The 21,455-nt window shown below is 38.3% G+C and overlaps 1 protein-coding gene across 2 annotated transcripts in view; it reads left to right on the forward strand.

Moving 5' to 3' along the window:
• The window catches only part of XI-I (myosin), a 60,899-nt gene that overhangs the window by 19,744 nt on the left and 19,700 nt on the right, over positions 1-21,455 (forward strand). For both annotated transcript variants that reach the window (XM_039028483.2, XM_039028482.2), the window contains exons 19-21: positions 4,249-4,309; positions 4,799-4,976; positions 20,592-20,797. In XM_039028483.2, coding sequence (XP_038884411.1) covers positions 4,249-4,309; positions 4,799-4,976; positions 20,592-20,797 — 445 coding nt within the window. The remainder of the gene's footprint in view (positions 1-4,248; positions 4,310-4,798; positions 4,977-20,591; positions 20,798-21,455) is intronic.

The following is a 21,455-nucleotide window of genomic DNA, read 5'->3' on the forward strand; positions in this document are numbered from 1 at the left end:
AAAAACAAAAACTTGTAATAATTTTTGGTTTTCTATTTGTAAGAACAAAAGAAACAAAACAAAAAAATTCATCTTGTAACTATGGTTCTCCCTCTCCCAACCCTCTCTCTCTTGTCCCATCCGCATTTGCTAACCCTAACTTTTTGACCTAACCCCAACAGCTACCGCCACCGGTCGTACTTTGCTGCCTTTCGTACGCCGGCTCCCTGTCAATTCCAATGTCGGCTCGTTGGTCCTTTTTGCTGATTTTCGTACATCGGCTCCACTCTCTAGTTTTTTAGCTTCTCTTCTTCTATCTCTCATTGTCTTCCTAGCCCTTCCTTGATCATCGGTTTCCCAACCCTCGTTGCGCTGTCCTTTCTTGCTGTAGCCTAACTCGCTATGCTCTGCCATTTTTACTTTGTTTTTCATTTTTTTTTTGGGTTTTTAGTTTTTCCACTGTTCTGCAGTTGTTTCGTGAGTTATTTTTCAAATCTTAGCTTTGCCACCATGAATTTGAAAAGTTGTTGCGGTCTCAACATCTACTACGATATTTGAGGTGCTAATGATCTGTTTTATATGGAAGAGATGGGACAACCAATAAGTTCCTATTTTAGCTTCTCGTTTTTGTTGACTTGAAGGTGCTATGGTTGAATGACTTCAGCTTTCAATTCGTTTTTTCTTTCAGAAGAAACTTAAGGATGATTTCGGTGTCATTCACTTATCTAAATTTAGATCATCTTTTGGATTCACCCATCTTCCCTTCTCGTAAAGTTTTAAGGAGTTGATGCAACTTGTTTTGTCAATTAGAGTTGAATTTTTGTTTCTAATAGAAATTGTCGAAGAAATTTCTTTGGTTTGCTCTTTAATGGGTGGCTTGGCTGGTTTCTTGTTTGCCGTTTTTGGAAGCTTTAAGTGGCGGCAGTTTAATTTTTCTTGTTGGGCTTTGTGTCATGCTCCTGTTGGAAGATTTTAAAGCATTGTGAGATTGTTTCTTTTCAAGTTTCTTGGTACTGGTTCATCAAAGGCTTCTTTCATTGGTCCTTAGTTCGTGCATCGTTGAAGAGTTTTCAGTCTACTCAGTCCACTCTTTGTTGGTTGGTGGTTGTTTTTTGGATTCCTTTGGTAGCTTGGTAGTACCCTTTGTTTTTCTACAGCTGAAGGCGAATTGTCGGTCGTAGTTGTTTGAAAGGTTATGTCTATTTGCTTGTATTTGTTTTTCGTTTTTTTCTCTCCTTGCAAGAGTTTGTATCTCCTAAACTTTTGGTCTTTTTCATTGCATCAATGAGTCGTTTATTGTTTAAAAAAACAAAAGAATCAAACATGTTTGTTTGTTTGTTCTTTGGATTATAATCAATTTTAGTTCAAGTAAAAAAGACTAAAAGAGAAAATATAGAAAGATTAATAAATATATAGAGAGCATAAACGAGAAGCTGCAAATAGAATTTTTTTAGTGAGGATTAGAATTTAGAGAGCGAGAGATGTGTTATATAGAAATTAGCTAGAGAGAGAATGGAGAGAAAGGAATGTGTTATAGTTAGATTAATTAGAGAGAGAGAGAGCGTATTTCTAATAAAGATTTGCTTTATTGGTCTTTCTTTAGGTTGCCTTCATCTTTTGTGGACTCTCTCTCTCTCTCTCTTTTTGGGTATGCCCATGTATTTTTTCATAGCTTGGTTGTTCATAAAGAAAAGAAAAAAGGAGCGAGGGGTGCAGATTCCCTTTGCTTATTCAAAAGGCCCTTTTGTTCATTATATATCCAAATCCTCCAAGGGATTGCTAAGATAAAATCTGCCCAAAGAATTTGAACTCTTTCTATCCCCTCAAAAAATTGGCCCACAGGGCGAGGACAATGCCTTTGGTAGCCAAAATAAGATAAAGAACCCACCTGTCTTTTAGGGATCTCACAACTACTAAATAAAGGATCTATACCATCTTAGCTTTTTCCTACATCGAGGTGACCGCGAATCCCAGTTAGGGCTCAATATGGCGACTGTGATTCTTTTGTGCAAAATATATTAACTTCACCATCACACAAAATGTCATTTTTGTAGAAACTTGAATTCCTGTATCTCTTGGAAACCATTACATGGTACATTTTGCGGAAGAGAGTATTGAAAAAAAAAATTTCCTCATTGCAACGGCCTTCAAGCTTGTACGAAGCACAATCCCTTTGGTTGCTTGTTACATGTGAAGTAAGAAGTTAATTGGGTAATTGGTTTATATTCTAGATTAATTCCTCTTTTACCCCCACTTGTAATAGAGCTCTATAAATAGGAGTCTTCCCCTCTTGTATGAGACAATATCATCACTTCAATAAAAGATGCACCAGATTGATTTTTGGAAGATTATTCCTTGAGAATGCTTAGGCTACATCAATTTGGTACCGAAGCAACTGCTTGGGCCAATGATGACGGTCATTGGTGGAAGACTAGAAAACTCTTGGCGATGCTGATTGCGAGATGGAGCTTAGAGTGTTTGCTCATTACCAAACAACCCACGTATATTTAGGCGGAACCCTTTAAAATTCAAGTCAAAAAAGAAGAAAAATTAAAGAATTATCAAGAATGGATTTTTATATCCTAAGAAGAATGTTCAAGGCCGAAAATTACTCTTTTGGTTATGAAACATGACCAAGAAAGGTTGGTTCCTATTCAAGAAAATCAAATAATCAGCTCTATATCTATTATGAGATGGAAACATACTCAAGAATCCAACAAAATGACTACTTTGATCCTATTGCATTTGAGAATGTAAAGAAAATAGCAAAAGAAATCCAATGTTCATTGGGAAAAGTGACCCAAAGTATAAATCAACTATCAAATCATTTGCAAGAATTCAAGAACAGATTGATTTTGTATATTGAAGAAAAGGAATCTCAGTTGGAAACTTTCCAAATAGAGAACCTTGATGACAATTTTGGTGAAAATCTCGTGGAGATTCATGAAATTGACGAAATTGAAGAAAATGGAAACAATTCAAGTAGAGAAAGTACGATTGAAGAAGTATGCCACCATGGGTGAATGGATTCAGAAAACATCAAAGCCCTAATTTCAGTTGATTGCGTGGAACCCATAAGGAAAGAAATTTTAGTACTTCCGACTTGAAGATTGTGCGACTCAGTCTGAAGGAAGATGAAGAAAATGATATTCATGAAGCCAAACCCATGGTTGAAGGTGATGGGAAGTGCCATCAAGACTTTTCCGACGAACTCTATGTCGTGTGCAACCGATTTCAACACACACTGTACAATTACGATTTCTTTAATGAAGAAAATATCTGCCTGGAAGTTGACCTACTCATTGACAGCTACGCAACTCAACCTAGATGAAACCTTGACCTTTTCATATTTTTGGCTCAATGCATCATGTGACCTGGCTTCAATTTCCAAAATTTTGACCCATTCCCTGTATAATCCGGCCCACAAATTTTATCCTAGCATAGACTCACAATTTTTAAACCAATTTGCAGCCCATTTTCTCAACCCAACCTATTTTGACCCTCATAATTGTCTCAAACCTTTGTTTTATAACAATTTCACATGACCCAAATTCTTTTCCACACATTTTCTTGATGGGTTCTTTAATCAGAATATTTTTGTTTAAGGTATAGGAGGTTGGTTTGGCCATATTCTGTTGAATGAGCTTATTTTATTTCTTGATTTTTTTCATTCTTTTCTTTTTAAAACTCGAGGACGAGTTTTATTTTTATGGAGGTAGCATGATTTAAGAAGAATAGGAGTTAATTGGGTAATTGAGTAATATTTTAGGTTAATTCCATTTTTACCCCACTTGTAATAAAACTCTATAAATTGGGGTCTTCTTCTCTTGTATGAGATAATTATTATCACTTCAATAAAAGATGCACAAGATTCATTCTTGGAAGATTATAACTTGCGAATACATAGGCTACATCAACATGTCTCTTGGGTTTTCTCTTTTTTTTTTTGTTGGGGGGGGGGGGGCTGGCTCTACCACCGGCCCTTAGGGGGTGCTCTTGTTCTCTTTTGGAATATAATCATTTTGTTTCCTACAAAAAAAGGATCTTGAGAAAAATTCCATTGTATATTAAAAAGATGGAATAATGAATTCCAACAAGCCAAAGCATATACAACTGGTACTACCTTTTAGGCTTAAAAATTAACACCTTGATGTCTTTGTCATTCTCTGTTTTCTTTGTGCGGGTTGTTCTCCCTCCCTCCCTCCCTCCCGGTTGTTTTTGTTTTCTGGGTTACATGATAATGTATTCTGCTCAACTTTGTTTTTGTAGCTACGATGAAAGATTGATTACAGAAAAGATTCTACAGAAGTTGAAGCTAAAAAATTTTCAGGTAAAGTTGTCATATGAATCTGTTCTTTTAATCGTTGCCTATATTGAATGAGTGCATGAATGTGGTGTGAATGTGAAGAAGTGATACATCAAGGAATAATTTGGAAAAATTGAAAGTTGAGATTTGTTCTTGTTCCCTGAGTAATCTGAATAAGATTAGTTTAAAATTCAAGTTTAGTCCTCAAATTTTTAGGGTGGTGTCTGATGATATTTATTAAAATCCGTGAACCTATCAGACAAACAATTTGGATTCAAAATGTAGGGATCTAGTAGACATTTATAAAGTTCAAGAACTTATGGACTAAACATGTAATTTAACCAAAAAATTATTATACTATACAGTTTAATGTTTTCTCTTGGATATTTCTGTGTTATAAATGTGCTTTTGATCGTTGTATCCATTTATGTGGCTGATCTGAAGGTTTTACCTTAAACAAACATGCAGCTGTTGAAATGTGTTCCTATTTTGTAAAATATTACTATATTGTAGTTGGGTAGGACCAAGGTGTTTCTTAGGGCTGGTCAAATTGGTATACTGGATGCTCGAAGAGCTGAAGTATTAGACAATGCTGCGAAGTGCATTCAACGCCGATTACGAACATATCATGCGCGCAGGGATTTTCTATTGATGCGTTCTACTGCAATTGCACTCCAAGCATATTGCAGAGGTCAGTGTACTTGTTTCCATTTTCCAATTTATTTATTCTATGAAGATCATATAATCGGCTGGGCTTCTCTACCCTATTCATATGTTTGTGATTCTTAGCATGGTCATCTCAAGTTTAACTGTTTAAGAGAGTAGCATTCATGGAGTTGAATGTCTTGTGTTGCTATAATTGTTTTGCTTGGTGTCATTAGAATAAGTTGAGTTTACCATGTCTGTCTTCAGCACGTAACAATTACCTAGCAATGCATTTGATGACAGTGGACCCCATAGATATCTTATAATTTCTTTTAGTCACTGAAATCTATTCTCCATTCATGCTCTTTCCTTGTGTCATTACCATAATTTTTTCTGGTTAAATGGGTAGCTTTAGACCATCATAAAGTTTAGCATGCCATACTACATAGAATGAAGACGAGAATAGATAACACATGTTTGGGAAAGAAATTAGAGTACTTAATTATAAAGTCAGAAATTTTAAAACAGCTCCGTATGGAGTTTTACTTTTACCACTAGGCCCTACTCAATATATAATCTGTCAGATAATGTTAGATCTACTTGTTAAAATTCATCTGTGACGAATCTTATTTTCTTGTAAAATTTTAATTTTGTTGCAACTCCAGGTTGCTGAGATGAAAAATGATATAAAAGAATGTGTAAAGTGCACATGTTTTAGAATTGAAATGTGGAGTGGCTCCATGAAAAATTTATTGGTTGATCCATTTGAGGCATTTCATTAAATTTGTTTTACTACTTGTAATGTAGGCATTATTCATTAGTTACTTCTACTGAAAATTTTACGTTTAATAGTAATTGTTTAGTGTCTATTTATGGGAAGGGGCAATAATCTGTATCTTTAAATATTTTAAAATTAGCTATGACTTTACCTACAGTAACTTGTATGTTAACATCATAACTAAATAAGCTACTAAAATGGTCGTGATGGGAACATGGATGATATTTGTGAGTTGTTGGACAACTGCGAGATTTTGGTCATGGGCGTTCTAGTGTGCTTAGTGATAATTTTAGATAGATTTTTATTTTCTCATCTTATTCCAAAAAGGACCCAATAATGGGTGAATGTAATACAAAAGTTCTAACTAAAGAAACTAATTATAAAAGGAAATGAAATCTAAAAATTAGTTAAGAGTTGTAAATTACTGATTAAAATGCAACTATATATACAAATCTACACTTCCCTTCAAGCTGGATTGTATATAGAATACAACCCAAGATTGGAATTAAATTCTTCAAAGCTTCTCCTTGATAAAGCTTTGGTGAGAACATTGGCGATTTGATGGCGAGATGGAACATAGTTTAGTTTCACTTTGTTCTTGTTGATCTTTTTAGATATGAAATGTCGATCTATCTCTATGTGTTTCGTTCTGTCATGTATAGGATTCTTTGCTATGCTGATTGCTGTTTGACTACAACAGAGTATTTAGAATGAACTTTGTGTTTTTATCCCTAGTTCTTCCAAAAGCTTATGAATCCACATCCCTTCACAAATTTCCAAAGTTAGAGCTCAATATTCAGCCTCAACACTACCTCTAGCTACAACTGATTGCTTTTTGCTTCTCCAAGTGACTAAGGTGCCCCATATATAAGAGTAATGTCCAGATGTAGATCTTTGATCAGTTAACTCTCCAACCCAACTAGCAGCAGTATAAAGTTCCATCATTCTGTTTGATGACTTTTTAAATAATAGCTCATGACTTGGAGTACCTTTCAAGTATCTTAAAATCCTATTAACTCCCCTAAGATGGTATTCATTTGGACTATTCATGTGCTGATTAACAATACTCACAAAATATGATATGTTTGGTCTTGTATGTGACAAGTAAATTAACTTTCCCAAAAGCTTTTGATACATGCCCTTGTCAATTGGACTAATCCCTTCACTTTGGTCTTGGTCTAAATTTGGATCCATAGTGTTTCAACAGGTCTACATCCAAGATTTCCATTGTCCTTTAACAAGTCCAGAATATATTTTTGTTGAGAAATGAAAATACCACCTTTAGATCTCGCCGCCTCACTTCCTAAAAAATATCTCAGACTTTCCAAATCCTTGATTTCAAATTCAGTTGCAAGCATCTTTTTCAAATTGAGGATCTTTCTTAGATCATTTCCTGTAATGATGATATCATCTACATATACAATCAAGATTGTTGTTTTGTTGTTAGTAGACTTCACTAATAGAGTATGATCAACTTGGCATTGGTGATAACCATTTTTCATCATAACTTTTCAAACCATTCTTCATCATAACTTTGGCAAACCATTTTTCATCATAACTTTGGCAAATTTGTCTGACCAAACATGAGGTGATTGTTTTAATCCATGTAACGACTTTCTCAACTTGTATACTAAGTTTCTGTTAGACTCATTTTCCATTCCAGGAGGAATGTGCATATAAAATTCTTCGAAATCACCATTCTAAAAGACATTTTTAACATCAAGTTGATGAAAGGGCCAATCTTGATTTACTATTAAAGATAAAAGGATACAAATAGTGTTTAATTTTGCAACAGGAACAAAGTCTCTTCATAAGATACCATATGATTGAGTGAAGTCCTTAGCCACAAGTCTTGCTTTAAATCTTTCAACACTACTATCTGACTTGTATTCAACTGTGAAAATCCATTTGCAGCCGACGAGATTCTTTCCAAGAGGAAGCGTTGTGAGAGTCCATGTTTCATTACTTTCAAGAGCTTTAATTTCCTCACGTACTACCTTTTTCCACTTAGGATCCTTTAGAGCATCTTGACTATTGTGTGGAATTTGAATATTGTCCAACTGAGTTACAAAGGTTCTATAAGACAAATGTAATTTCCCACGTCACATATTTTTCAATTGGATGACTCGTTTCATTGCTTTCAAGAGCTTTAATTTCCTTATGTACAACCTTTTTCCACTTAGGATCCTTTAGAGCATCTGGACTATTGTGTGGAAGTTGAATATTATCCAATTGAGTTACAAAGGATTTATAAGACAAATGTAATTTCCCACGTCACATATTTTTGAATTGGATGACTAGTACAGCTTTTCTAACACCTTTTCACCGAGCAATTTGGTCTTGATGTATCATCAAGACATGTTTTCAGAGGTGGAATTGAAGGAAAATGTGTCTGGTTTAGGTGATTGCCATTCAGAGTCTTGCAAGGTAACTCCTCTCCTTCTCGAGTAAACAATAGGAGTTCGACTTTTTGAGACTAAAGGTTCAAAAAATTGTGAGACTTCAGGTTCGGAAACAATAGGTAGGTCCGACACGGAAATAGGTGGCTCATCTAGAGGAGGAGCTAAAACTTCGGGTATGATGTGAGTAGGACATGTGGGACAAGTAGACTCAACTTTCCATGGCTCAAATTCTCTCACATTCTCCCTTTGAATTTGAGACTTGGTGAAAAAAGGTTGGTTTTCAAAGAAGGTAACATCCATAGAAGTGTACATTTTCCTAGTCATGGGAATAGCATTTATACCCCTTTTGATGTGGTGAATAACCTAGAAAAATGCACTTGATGGATTTTGGATAGAACAAAGTAGGAACATCCAAAACATCAAAGAGGTAATTTGTGGAGAAATTTGTAGTTGGTGTTAAAAGATAGAAAATAGAGAACACTAGGTTTACATTGAAAACCCTAGAATAGGGAGAAAAAACCATGATAGGGTCTCTTTTATTATTTTTAACACACAATGAAAGTTACAATAGAAGTCATATTTATAAGCTCTAGCAAGCCCTAAAATAAAAAAGGAAATAAACCTAGGGTAAAGTAAAATACTAAAATACCCTTGGGGCTATAAACTATCAACAAAGCCCCTTATTTCCAACACTGCCCCTCATGTTTAGGTGTAGATGTCAATCAAACCCAACTTGCTAACACGTGTCAAAATTTTTCCTGAGTAACTCTTTGGTGAGAACATCAACAACTTGTTGACTAGATGGAATATGCGGAATACAGATACTGTCATTGTCTAGTTTTCTTTTATAAAGTGTGTGTCAATCTCCACATGTTTCATTCTATCATGTTGTACAAGATTATTGGCTATGCTTATAACTGCTAATAGCTGCTTTATTATCACAATAGGGCTTCATAGGTAGAACACTATCTTCGGGTAGATCAGACAGAACTTTCTTCAACCAGATTTCTTCACAGATTCCCAAACTCATAGCTCTGTATTCAACTTCAACACTTCTTCTAGCAACAACACTTTGATTCTTATTTCTCCAAGTAACTAGGTTACCCCACACAAAAGTACAATATCGAGAGGTAGACTTTTTGTCAATAACTAATCCTGCCTAATTAGAAGAGAGACTAGAAATGCATTTTTCTAATTCACCATTTAGAAATGCATTTTTCACATCAAGTTGATGGAGAGACCAGTCTTTATTAATTGCAATAGAAAGGACCTAGACCGTGTTTAATTTCAGTACAGGGGAGAAAGTCTCAGAATAAACTATCCCATAAGTTTAAGTAAACCCTGTTGCTACAAGTCTGACCTTGTACCTGTCTAGAGTTCATATGATTTATACTTTAGAGTGAACACCCACTTGCACTCAACTGTTTTTTGCCATTTAGGAAGAGCAACAAGGTCCCACGTATTATTCTTTTCAAGAGCACTCATTTCTTCCATGACGACAGTCTTCCACTTAGGAATTTCCACAACCATATGTATGTTCTTCGGTATTGTTACTATATCAAGCCTGACAGCGAACGCCTTGAACCCAGAAGGCAGATTACTGTAAGACATACAACTATACATAGAGTACTTGGTGCAGGATCTGGTGCCCTTTCTTAATGCAATGAGCATGTCAAGAGAGAGATCATAATCCTCTGGTTTGGCTGATTCCTCATTTGTGATGGGATTTTGATTACATTTTCTAGCTTGATGAAGAATCTCACCCTCTTGTGTTTCTATTGAAGTCTTATCATTGCTTGCGACCCTATTATTCTCTGGAACTAACATATCATTCCTGTCATTCTCAGTTAAATCAACAATATCATCCTCAACACACAAGTTAGTATTATCAAGGCCAGCAGTACCTTGAGCTTGCGTTGGTTCAAATTCATGGACCGGAGTCGGCGGAGCAGTAGAGGACATCATTTCCTTTATGACATTTTTTCTATTGTAGGTTGTCCAAGGGACTTGTTTAGTAGGTAGAACGGTGTCATGGGCATTCAGGATGGGTTCAGGAAGGAGTTTAGGAAGGTTAGTAGGGACTGAAGTTGTAGACTACTTAGTCTCTTCACTAGTACTCTCCCCCTGAAGATGACTAACAGGAAAGAAAGGTCTTTTCTTAAGGAATGTTGCATCCATGGAGATGAAGCATTTCCAGGAAGAAGGGTGGAAGCATTTATAACCTCGCTGGTGAAGGGGATATCCAACGAAGACACATTTCTGAGCACCAGGGGTAAACTTAGTTTGTGTTAAAAATAAAAGAGTAAGGAAGAGAATAACAACACAATTACGTGGAAACCCTAGTACAGGGAGAAAAACCACGATAAACACTGATTTTTATTATTAATTCTGATACACAAAGTTCAAGAGAATAGGCCAAATAAATAGACTTGTGGGAAGCCCTAGGATACACACAATTACTAAAATGCCCCTAAGGTTACAAGCTGCTTTTTCGACACTCCCCCTCAAGTTGGGGTGTAAATATCAATAAGACCCAACTTGCTGGCATAGTAATCAAAGCTTTGTTTCAGTAATCCTTTTGTGAGCACATCTGCTATTTGCTGATTTGAGGGAACATAAGGAATGCATATACTTGTTGTCAAGTCTTTCCTTGATGAAGTGTTGGTCGATCTCAACGTGTTTTGTTCTGTCATGCTGAACAGGATTATTTGCAATACTTATTGCTGCCTTATTGTCACAAAACAGTTTCATTGGGTGCTCATTGTCTTGATGAAGATCTGACAACACTTTCATCAACCAGATCTCTTCACATATCCCTAAACTCATGGCTCGTTACTCAACTTCTGCACTACTTCTGGCCACAACTCCCTGTTTCTTGCTCCTCCAGGTCATAAGATTACCCCAAACAAATGTGCAATACCCTGATGTTGATTTTCTATCAACAACAGACCCTGCCCAATCAGAATCAGTGTAGGCTTCAATGTAGCGTTTATCAGACTTCTTGAACATTAACCCCTTACCTGGTGTACCTTTCAGATATCAAAGGATGCGTTCAACTACTATCATGTGTTTCACAAGGAGCCTGCATAAACTGACTGACGACACTCACTGCATATGAAATATCAGGTCTCGTATGAGATAAGTATATCAATTTTCCAACTAACCGCTGATACCTTTCTTTATTGATCGGAACACTGTTACTAGTATTGTTGAGTTTTGAATTATTCAACTGGGGTGTCAGCAGGTTTGCACCCAGTCATTCCTATTTCCGTTAGAAGATCAATCGTGTATTTCCGTTGGGACACTGAGATTCCGTCCCTAGACCGGGCTACTTCCATTCCGAGAAAGTATTTTAACTTCCCAAGGTCTTTAATTTCAAACTCTTTGGCCATCTTTGCTTTGAGTTTCACAATTTCAACATCATCATCACCGGAGAGCACAATATCGTCAACGTACACAATGAGAACTGCTACCTTCCCTGAAGTTGACTTCTTTGTAAAAAGTGTATGATCTGAGTGCCCTTGGGTATACCCTTGTCCTTTGACAAAGGTGACAAATCTGTCAAACCAGGCTCTCGGAGATTGTTTCAACCCATATAGCAACTTTCTCAGCCGGCAGACTTGCGGTTTGAACTGATCTTCAAATCTGGGAGGAGGATTCATGTAGACTTCCTCCTCAAGTTCTCCATTGAGAAAGACATTCTTTACATCCAGTTGATGCAAAGGCCAATCTTTGTTAACTGCAACTGATAGCAATACTCGGATAGTATTGAGTTTAGCTACGGGAGAGAATGTCTCGGAGTAATCTACTCCAAAGGTTTGAGTAAACCCTTTGGCAACTAACCTGGCTTTGTACCGATCAACAATCCCATCTGACTTGTACTTTATAGTGAAAACTCATTTGCACCGAACCGTCTTGTGCCCTTTAGGTAGGATCACCTGGTCCCATGTTCCATTTTTCTCCAGAGCTCTCATCTCCTCCATAACAACAGCTTTCCAAACTTCGGTTCCCATTGCTTCCTGTATGATAGTCGGTATCACCCCTGCATCTAAACTAGTGGTAAAGGCCCTAAATTCAGATGACAGGTTACTGTATGTCATGTAACTATGCATGGGGTACCTTGTACATGACCGAATACCTTTCCTCAGGGCTATTGGAAGATCAAGAGAAGCATCATATTCCTTCAAACTGTCAGAATTTCCATTGTGATCACTAGTCACCTCTTCCTGTTTCTCATCTTCAGAAATCACACCTTTTTCACCATTATCTTTAGTATCACTCACATTTTCTAGAGCTGTGTCTAAATCGTCATTCACTGTCGTCTTCCCATCTGCTATAGTGGTGCTATCAGCACCTTTCCCTCCTTTTTCCTCTTTGCACTCGTTAGTACAAGTATCAATCTCATTAATTTCAGGAATACATGTACCTGATTTCGGGTTTGACTCATGGACCGGAGCCGGAGATGCAACAGGTGACGCTGCTTCCTTCCTGAGATTCTTCCTACAGTATGTTATCCATGGGACTTGATTGGTAGAAAGGATAGGACCAACATGTTCGGGAATAGGGGCAGACTCCAAGGGAATTGTATATGTGGACCAGTTAGTCTCTTCACTAGAGGTCTCCCCCGAAGATGGCTAATAGGGAAGAAGGGTTGATCCTCAAGGAAGATGATATTTATGGAAATGAAATATTTGCAAGAAGATGGATGGTAACATTTATACCCGCGCTGATGGAGTGGATACCCAACAAAGACGCACTTTTGAGCACGGGGGAAATTTCGTGTGGTTTGGACCATGGGAGTGAACAAAGGAAACACAGCCAAAAACTCGAAGTGGTACATCGGAGACCAAATGAGTCGTAGGGTATGACTCTTTTAAACAGTCTAAGGGGTTTTGAAAATTGAGGACCCGGGAAGGCATTCGGTTGATTAAGTGAGCAGCAGTAAGGATGACATCACCCCATAGGTAAGACGGGAGTGATGTGGATAGCTTTAAGGACCTACCAACTTCCACCAAATGACGATTTTTCCTCTCTGCTACCCCATTTTGTTGGGGAGTTTAGGCACACGAACTTTTGTGGATAATCCATTTGGAAGCAAGAAACTCCTGAAAGGAAGCGTTAAAGAATTCCCGCCCATTGTCACTTCTCAAAATACCAATCCTGGCATTAAACTGGGTTTCCACAGTGGCATAAAATTGCTGGAATACAGATAACACCTCAGACTTATCAGTGAAAAGAAAGACCCAAGTAAGCCGATTGTGGTCGTCTATAAAAGTGACAAACCAGCATTTCCCTGTGGAGGTTGTGGTTGGTGAGGGACCTCACTGTGGACTAAGGTGAAGGGTTTGGATGGTTTATAGGGCTGGGAGTGGAAGGAGACACGACTCTGTTTGGCACGAATACACACTTCACACTTTAAAGAAGACACATTAATATTGCGAAATAAATGTTTCATGTACTGAAAATTCGGATGCCCTAAGCGGTAATGCCATAATAGAAAAACATTCTCGGAGGTAGAAAAATTTAAGGAGACAAGGCTAGTCCTATAATCATTCCTAGAGGAAACATCATCAGTTAGGAAGTAGAGTCCCCCATCGTGTTGGGCAGTGCCAATCGTCGTCCCCAAGCTTAGATCCTAAAATAAAACAGAGTTGGGTGAAAAAACTGCTTGACAATTCAAATCTCTTGTAATCTTACTGATGGCTAACAAATTATATGAAATTTTAGGAACATGCGAAACGTCCCGCAAAACCAAACCCTCAAATGGCGATAAATCCCCTTTTCCTGCAACAGGTGTGAACGACCCATTTGCAATCCTAATTCGTTCGTTACCAGCACTTGGATAATATGAGAGAAACTGATCAGAGGTACCAGTAAGATGATCCGTCGCCCCTAAGTTAATAATCCAAGGTTTTTTACCATTCACACTAATAAGACCAAAAGATTGTATGTTGCCTGACTGGGCGATGGTATTGATTCCAACCGTACTCAGGCTGGTCGTACTGTCAACTGAGGGAAACACAGACAGGATATTTGTAGTAGGTAAAATAGGGAAAGAATTTATCGGGTTTTCATCTGGGTATTGGGTCGAGCCACAACCGGTTGGAAACGGGGCAGCCACTAATGGCTGGAAGGAGATCGACGGCTGGAAGGTAGTCGCCGGCTGGAAGGGGGTCACCGGCGGAAGGTGGTTGTCGGCTTGTTGGTCGAATGCGCCTAGGGCAGAATCGGAAAGGTGTTGTTCTCCTTGCCGGACGTGTGGGTTTGCTGGATTTGACGCGAAAACCCTAGGGTACGCCGGTGCGGTCAAGTTTTTTCTGGTCGATGTCGAAGCTCTAGGCGCGATCGGAAGCTGGATAGACGAACGCCCAGCCTGTTCGTCAAGAATCTATAGGTCGAAGGCGCGATCTGAAGCTGTCGAAGAGACTCTGTCTGCCGAAGGGTTGCTACAGATGCGAACGTCCCCGATTGGAGCCAGATCTGATCCACCTCACGGTGGGTCTGAGGGGTTGCTGCGGCCATACCTGATTTGAGTCGGATCAGTCGACGGTGGCGCGAGATGAGGCAGATCAACTCTGTTAGCGTATTCTTCAGATCTGTCCGTGTGCGGCTCCCATTGACGGCGGCTCTCTGTTGACTGCAACTGGACAGCAGAAATTAATTATGGTAAGACAGCTTGAAAATATTCCTTTACCGCGACCCGAATAGCAGTTTTCATATCAAAACTCGAAGATTCACCAGCTGAAGGCGACTGTGGATGGTTCTCTTCCATAATGGCTAGGGTTTCGTCCCCTTTCTCTAATACCATGTTAAAAATAAAAGAGTAGGGAAGAGAATAACAACACAGTTATGTGGAAACCCTAGTACAGGGAGAAAAATCACGATAGACACTGATTTTTATTATTAATTCTGATACACAAAGTACAAGAGAATAGGCCAAATTAGACTAGTGGGAAGCCCTAGGGTACACACAATTACTAAAATGCCCCTAGGGTTACAAGCTGCTTTTTCAACAGTTTGGTTAGGGCCATTACTATGGACAAAGGCAATGCACCCAAAAACTCGAAGAGGACCATCGGTAATAAGTCGTGTGGTAGGGTATGATTCCCTGAGGCATTCAAGAGGGGTTTGGAGTTGGAGGACACGGGAAGGCATTTGATTAATAAGATGAGTTGTAGTCAGAACTACATCCCCCATAAGTAAGAAAGAACTGAAGTAGACAGCATGAGAGACCGTGCAACCTCAAGAAGGTGACAATTTTTCCTTTCAGCCACCCCATTCTGTTGAGGTGTATAGGCACATGAACTTTGGTGGACAATGCCTTTAGAAGATAGAAAATCACGAAGAGTATTATTAAGGAACTCACGATCAGTATGACTACGAAGATAGCAATTTTGGTGTTGATCTGAGTCTCAACAGTAGTATAAAATTGTTGAAATATCGATTAAACCTCAGATTTATCAGTGAGGAGAAAACCCATGTAAGACGAGTATGATCATCAATAAAGGTCACAAACCAGGTAAGACTCAAGGGACCCAAACATCACTATGAATAAGGGTGAAGAGTTGAGAAGTTTTTAAGATTGAGACGGAAAGGTGACCTTATGCTGTTTTGCGTACACATCACAAGATAGAGAAGAGACATCAACTTTATTGAATAAATGAGGAAATATATATATTTCATATATTTAAAATTTGGATGACCAAGGTAAAAATGCCACAACATACCATCTTTTTCTAAAGTTGAAAAATAAGAAGACAACAAACTAGTCCTATAACAGTTCCTAGAAAAAGCATCATCATCAAGGTCATAGAGTCTCCTTTTGTTCCGGGCAGTGCCAATCGTCTTCCCCGAGCTCAAGTCTTGAAAAAAAAACATTATCTGGTGAGAAAGCAACTTGACAATTTAGATGTCTAGTTATCTTACTAATAAAATAGTAAATTGTAAGATATTTTGGGTACATACAGCACATTCTATAAAGTTAAACCATCAAAAGGAGAAATATGACCCTTGCTTGCAAGAGGAGCAAAGGACCCATATGTAGTTTGAATCGTTTTATTACCAACACTCGGAAGATATGATAGAAAATTATCAGAAGATCCAGTCAAATGATCTGTAGCCCCAAAATCAAGTATCCATGGTTTCTTACCATTTATGCCGAGAAGATTTAAGGATTGAGAAGTACCTGATTGTGCATCATCCCTATGGGAAGAGACACCAACGTCACTTTGGCAATTCACTTGAGGTTGTGACTGGGAGGCCTTTGTAGATTCACTCGTAAGAGCCCGACCAGGATTGGACCTGTCATTTGGAGGACGTCTTCTGCCATTCAGTGGTCTACCATATAACTTCCAGCACTGATCTTTTGTATGCCATGGTTTCTTGCAATGTTAACACACCGGGGTTTGTTTCCCATTTTTCTTGTTACTATCAAAACGAGATAATCTCATTCTAAAAGCAGCAACATCAGTAGTAGATAGAATCATGATGCTCATAGCACTGACTCTATCTTCCTCTAAATGAACCTCAGAACACACTTCCATAAGAGAAGGTATAGGCATCTCTCCCAGTATACTGCCTCGCACTGCGTCGAACTTGGAGTTCAAACCAGCTAGGAAATCATAGAGACGATCGAATTCCTCAATCTTGGAATACTGAATACCTCTACAAGGGAAATCCCAGATAATTTAACGACACATGTCCATCTCATGCCAGATTAAGGACAATTTTTTAAAGTATGAAGTGACATCCATCGTCCCTTATTTGCACTAGTGAGCCTGTTTACCCAGAGTGTAAAGACGAGACCCATTCTACCTCTTAGAATATAATTTTTGAACTGCTTCCCAGATATCTCAAGCAGTCACAACATACAACGGTTTCCTTGTCTGAGGTTCTATACTATTAATTAGCAGTGATCGAAGCAGGGAGTCTTCTCCTTTCCAAATGTGCTCTTGAGGATCCCTTGACCTAGGTCTTGGTATCTCACCAGTTAGATACCCAAACTTGTGATGCCCCTCAAGAGTCATTTTAATGGACTGAGGCCAGGAGAAATAATTCTGACCATTCAACTTTTCTCCTGCGATTAACTCTATGGAATTTCCCATAGATCCAGACAAATAGTTTGCAGTAGTTAAATTAGGGAAAGAGGTTATCGGATTCTCTATATACATCGGTAGACCGAAAGGAATATCAGAATTCACTGTACTAGAATTTAAGTTTGTGAAACACCTAGGGCCACCCCAAGAGCAACGATTTGTTGTGGAAAACATGCCTGAAGATCAGCCAACTGTTGTTGAATCATTACAGGAGATAAACCGATCGAACCTTGATGTTCATAACTAGGCGGCTCATGATGAGGAAGGCCTGGTGGCTGCAGATAGGTTGCTTGCGGCTAAAAGGGAAAGGAGTCGGGGATTCCCGGCATTGTAGCGGTAGGGGATTTACCTCTGTGGTAAAGGTGGACAACTCACCAATTCCGGCTTCAAGGTGTAGGTTTCGGCTATTGGCAGTGAGATTGGAGGGATAGGCAGCGAAAACTCTCGGTAACAAAGGAGGAACGCTGGCAACATTGTGAATAAAGGCGGTGGTGCTAGGGTTTCCATCAAAAGGTTGTGGTGGCGCTAGAGTTGAACAGATATGTAAGGACTGAAGATATCGATTAACCGCGGCTTGGACAACAACAACAATCACAGTATCGGTGGTGGGGGCGGGTGGCATTAGCGTTGGTGGTCAGAATCGGTAGTAGTGGGGCTCAGTGTTTTAAAAAGCCCTCTCGGGCATGTGCCTAGGCCCAAGGCACAAGTCTGGCGCCTTGCCTTCGAAAAGCGAGACTCACAAAATAAGGCACACCTTAGGCGTGCGCCTTTTGTGAAGCCCCAAGGATCAAAGCCTTGGGGGCTTTTCAATTATTTTGAAAAAAAATAGTATTAATTAAGGATTTTCCTTCTTTATTAACTAAAAGGATCAAGTTTTCCATTTCTTGTATTTTGGGTCCATTTTTTCCATATTTCCACTTCAATTATACTCTATCTTTTTAATGTAATATTTTTATATATAGTGCGCCTCACAAAAAAAAGTCTGCGCTTTTTTGTGCGCCTTGTGCCTAGGCTCCAGAGAGCCATTGCGCCTTAAGGCACCTTAGGCATTTAAAAACACTGGTGGGGCTGGTGCAGAACTAAGATTATCTTGCATCGGTTGGTTTTCGCCGATGGTGGCTAGGGTTTCGTCACCACTCTCTGATACTATGTTAGAAGATAAAAAATAAAGAAAACTAATTTTACGTGGAGAACCCTTGAACAAGGAGAAGAAACTGCAATACAATGTCTCTTTTATTATTTTTAATACACAATGAAAATTATAAATAGAAGTCATATTTATAGGCTCTAGCAAGCCCTAAAATTAAAAAGGAAATAAATCTAGGGTAAAGTAAAATATTAAAATACCCTTGGGGTTATAAACTATTAACGAAGCTCTTTATTTCCAATAGTTGGGAATGACTTTGGAGGAAGACATCACAGAGAGATTTGAATTTGAGGATTCAACTAGGCATTCGGTTTATGAGAAATGTTGCAGTAAGAATGGCTTCTTTCCTGAACAAATTAGGAACATCATTGGCAATGATAAGAGAACGAGCAACCTCAAGAAGGTGTCTATTTTACCTTTCAATAATCCCATTTTGTTAAGGATTGTCCACACAAGAACTAATGTGAACAATACCATGAGATGAAAGAAATGACCCAAGAGTGGAGTTGAAATAGTCTCGGCCATTATTTGTTCTAAGAACTTGAATATTCCTTTGAAATCAAGTGAGATCATAGAGCGAAAGGATTGAAAAATACTTGATGTTTCAGATTTGTCGTTGAGTATGATCATCAATAAAGGTTATGAACCAACATGTTCTAGATATATTTTTAACTCTAGAGGGCCCCTAAATATCACCGTGGATCAATGCGAAAGGTTTTGACGATTTGTAAGGCACACTTGGATAGGCATTTCTGGTATGTTCAGAAAGTTGGCAGATTTTGCGCCGAAAGTGACTCGATTTTTTGTTGATAAAGAGAAGGAAATAATGTTTCAAGGTACAAAAAAATTGGATGACCAAGATGAAAGTGCCATAACATAATTTGATTTTGACTGGACAAAGACCTAGAATGGGAAGAGGACTCGGGGATGAAACTAACAGAATTGGAAGAAGACTCACACCTGGGTTTTAAAGACAAACTTGGAACATGTTTTTCTTGGAAAAGATAGAGGCCACCATGCTACTGAGCAACGCAATCACCTTTCTCGAACCCAACTCCTGAAATTCACATAAGTTTGAATAGAATTTAGATATGCAGTTTAAGTCACTTGTAAGTTTACTAATAGACATCAAGTTACAACTCAATTTAGGAACATAAAGAATATTGGAGAGTAAGAGATCATTTGATTGTTTTATCGACCCTGTTTCTGTAACTTTAGAGAGAGACCCGTCTGCAATTAGGACTGAGGAATGACCAAGGTGTGATTTGAACTCGTGGAAAATACTGATGTCACCAGTCATGTGATTTGATGCGTTCAGAGAATTGATTTCAACCCAACGCTGCAACAAATCGACAATGGGATGGCTGATGGCTAACAAAAATTATATATATAGCTAGGTAGCCTTGTCGGAGTTGGTGTTAGTGAGATCTAAAACGCAAGGAGAGGATGGAGAGAAATACACCCATGGTGTGAACATTGAAGAAAGACAACTGAGTACCCTCGACACTGGAGAAAGACACCCACGGTGTGAATACTGAAGATCGATTGGACGAAGGCAATCAAAGCAACCGGATGGATGAAGAACGTGAATCAGTTGACATGGTTGCGAAGGATTGGCTGTTGCACGCGTGGTTGCAAGTTGAAGAATCGCAAAACTCCGATGCGATTGGGTGGTGCGTGTCCGTCGTTTGTGATAGATCGTCAGCATACAACGGTATATCAGTCGGATCTGAGGTGATGGCAGTGGCTGGTGTTGTGAGGAGACGGCGGCATCGGAAGATGAGGGGTGGCGGTGGTGGCAACAACTAGAGTTAGGGTTTTTTTTTTTTTTTTTTTTTTTTTCCAAATTGACCTTTAGGGTTTTAATTTTCCTGCTTTCATATCATGATAATTTTAGAGAGATTTTTATTTACTCATCTTATTCCAGGACCCAGTAATGGATAAATATAATACACAAGTTCTTACGAAGGAAACCAATTATAAAAGGAAATGACATCTAAAAATTTATTAAGAGGTGTAAATGACTAATTAAAATGCAACTATACTATATACAAATCTACACTTAGTACTGGTTGGATGACTGCACAAGTATACTCTTTAAGCCGGCTACCATGTCATTTTTATATGTGTGGTTTCATAATGAAGGACCTAATTCTTTTCTGCTATGGTATATTTTCTTTGTTTTTACTTGCAAACATATTATAGCTATGATGATTTAGTGATGATTTATTATATTTAGGATGCCTTGCCCGAAAGTTTTATGTAGCAAAACGAGAAAGCAGTGCTGCCACTACGATACAGAAATATATTCGCAGGTGGCTCTTCAGGAATATTTATTTGGAGCTCTATTCTGCTGCTTTAACCATTCAGTCCAGTATTCGTGGTTTTGCAACTCGCAATAGGTTTTTACAAGATAGAAGAAATAAAGCAGCGGTGTTAATTCAGGTAAATTAATCGATCTTTTATTCTTTAATGTTAATCAATGATATCTGTATCCCCTTCCCACAGGTTACTACTGATGGCCTTTGTGGGTGTGCTTCCAGAGTAATTTTTGGACCTTTTTTTTTTTAAAAAAAATATATTTTTAATTAATTAATTTTTTTTTTTAATTTTTTTTTTGAAATGGAAACGGGCATCTTCATTGATGTAATGAAATGAGACTAATGCTTAAAATGCAAGAGGATTATACAATGAGCAAAAAAGGCCTATGGATCAGGAGGGCGCACCTGGACATCTCTGTTATAATATGTATTTATATTGTAATTATGATTAGCTGTCCTTTATTGTAATTTTATATCTCCTAGATTAGTGTTTCTTAGTTGCCTATATATATGTGTCTTCAGTCTGATTAAATAATAAGATTATTATTCTCTCCAAAAGTATTGAGAACATGGTATTAGAGCAGTCTAAGGTTATTCGTTCGACGGCCATGGTAAGGTTTATACTTCTCACAAGGTTAGGGTTTGAGTTGAGTCATCAAGTTTGAGTGGTCGTTTGTCTACACCACCCATCCCAAGAGAAGCGCCATCATCGTCCGCTAGAGTCTACAGCCGTTAGTCATCGAAAAAGTCACGCGTGAGGTTCACGTCACGCACCACCACAA

Source organism: Benincasa hispida, chromosome 4 (genome assembly GCF_027475165.1).
Source record: "Benincasa hispida cultivar pf3 chromosome 4, pf3_genome.v1.1, whole genome shotgun sequence".
NCBI lineage: Eukaryota > Viridiplantae > Streptophyta > Magnoliopsida > Cucurbitales > Cucurbitaceae > Benincasa > Benincasa hispida.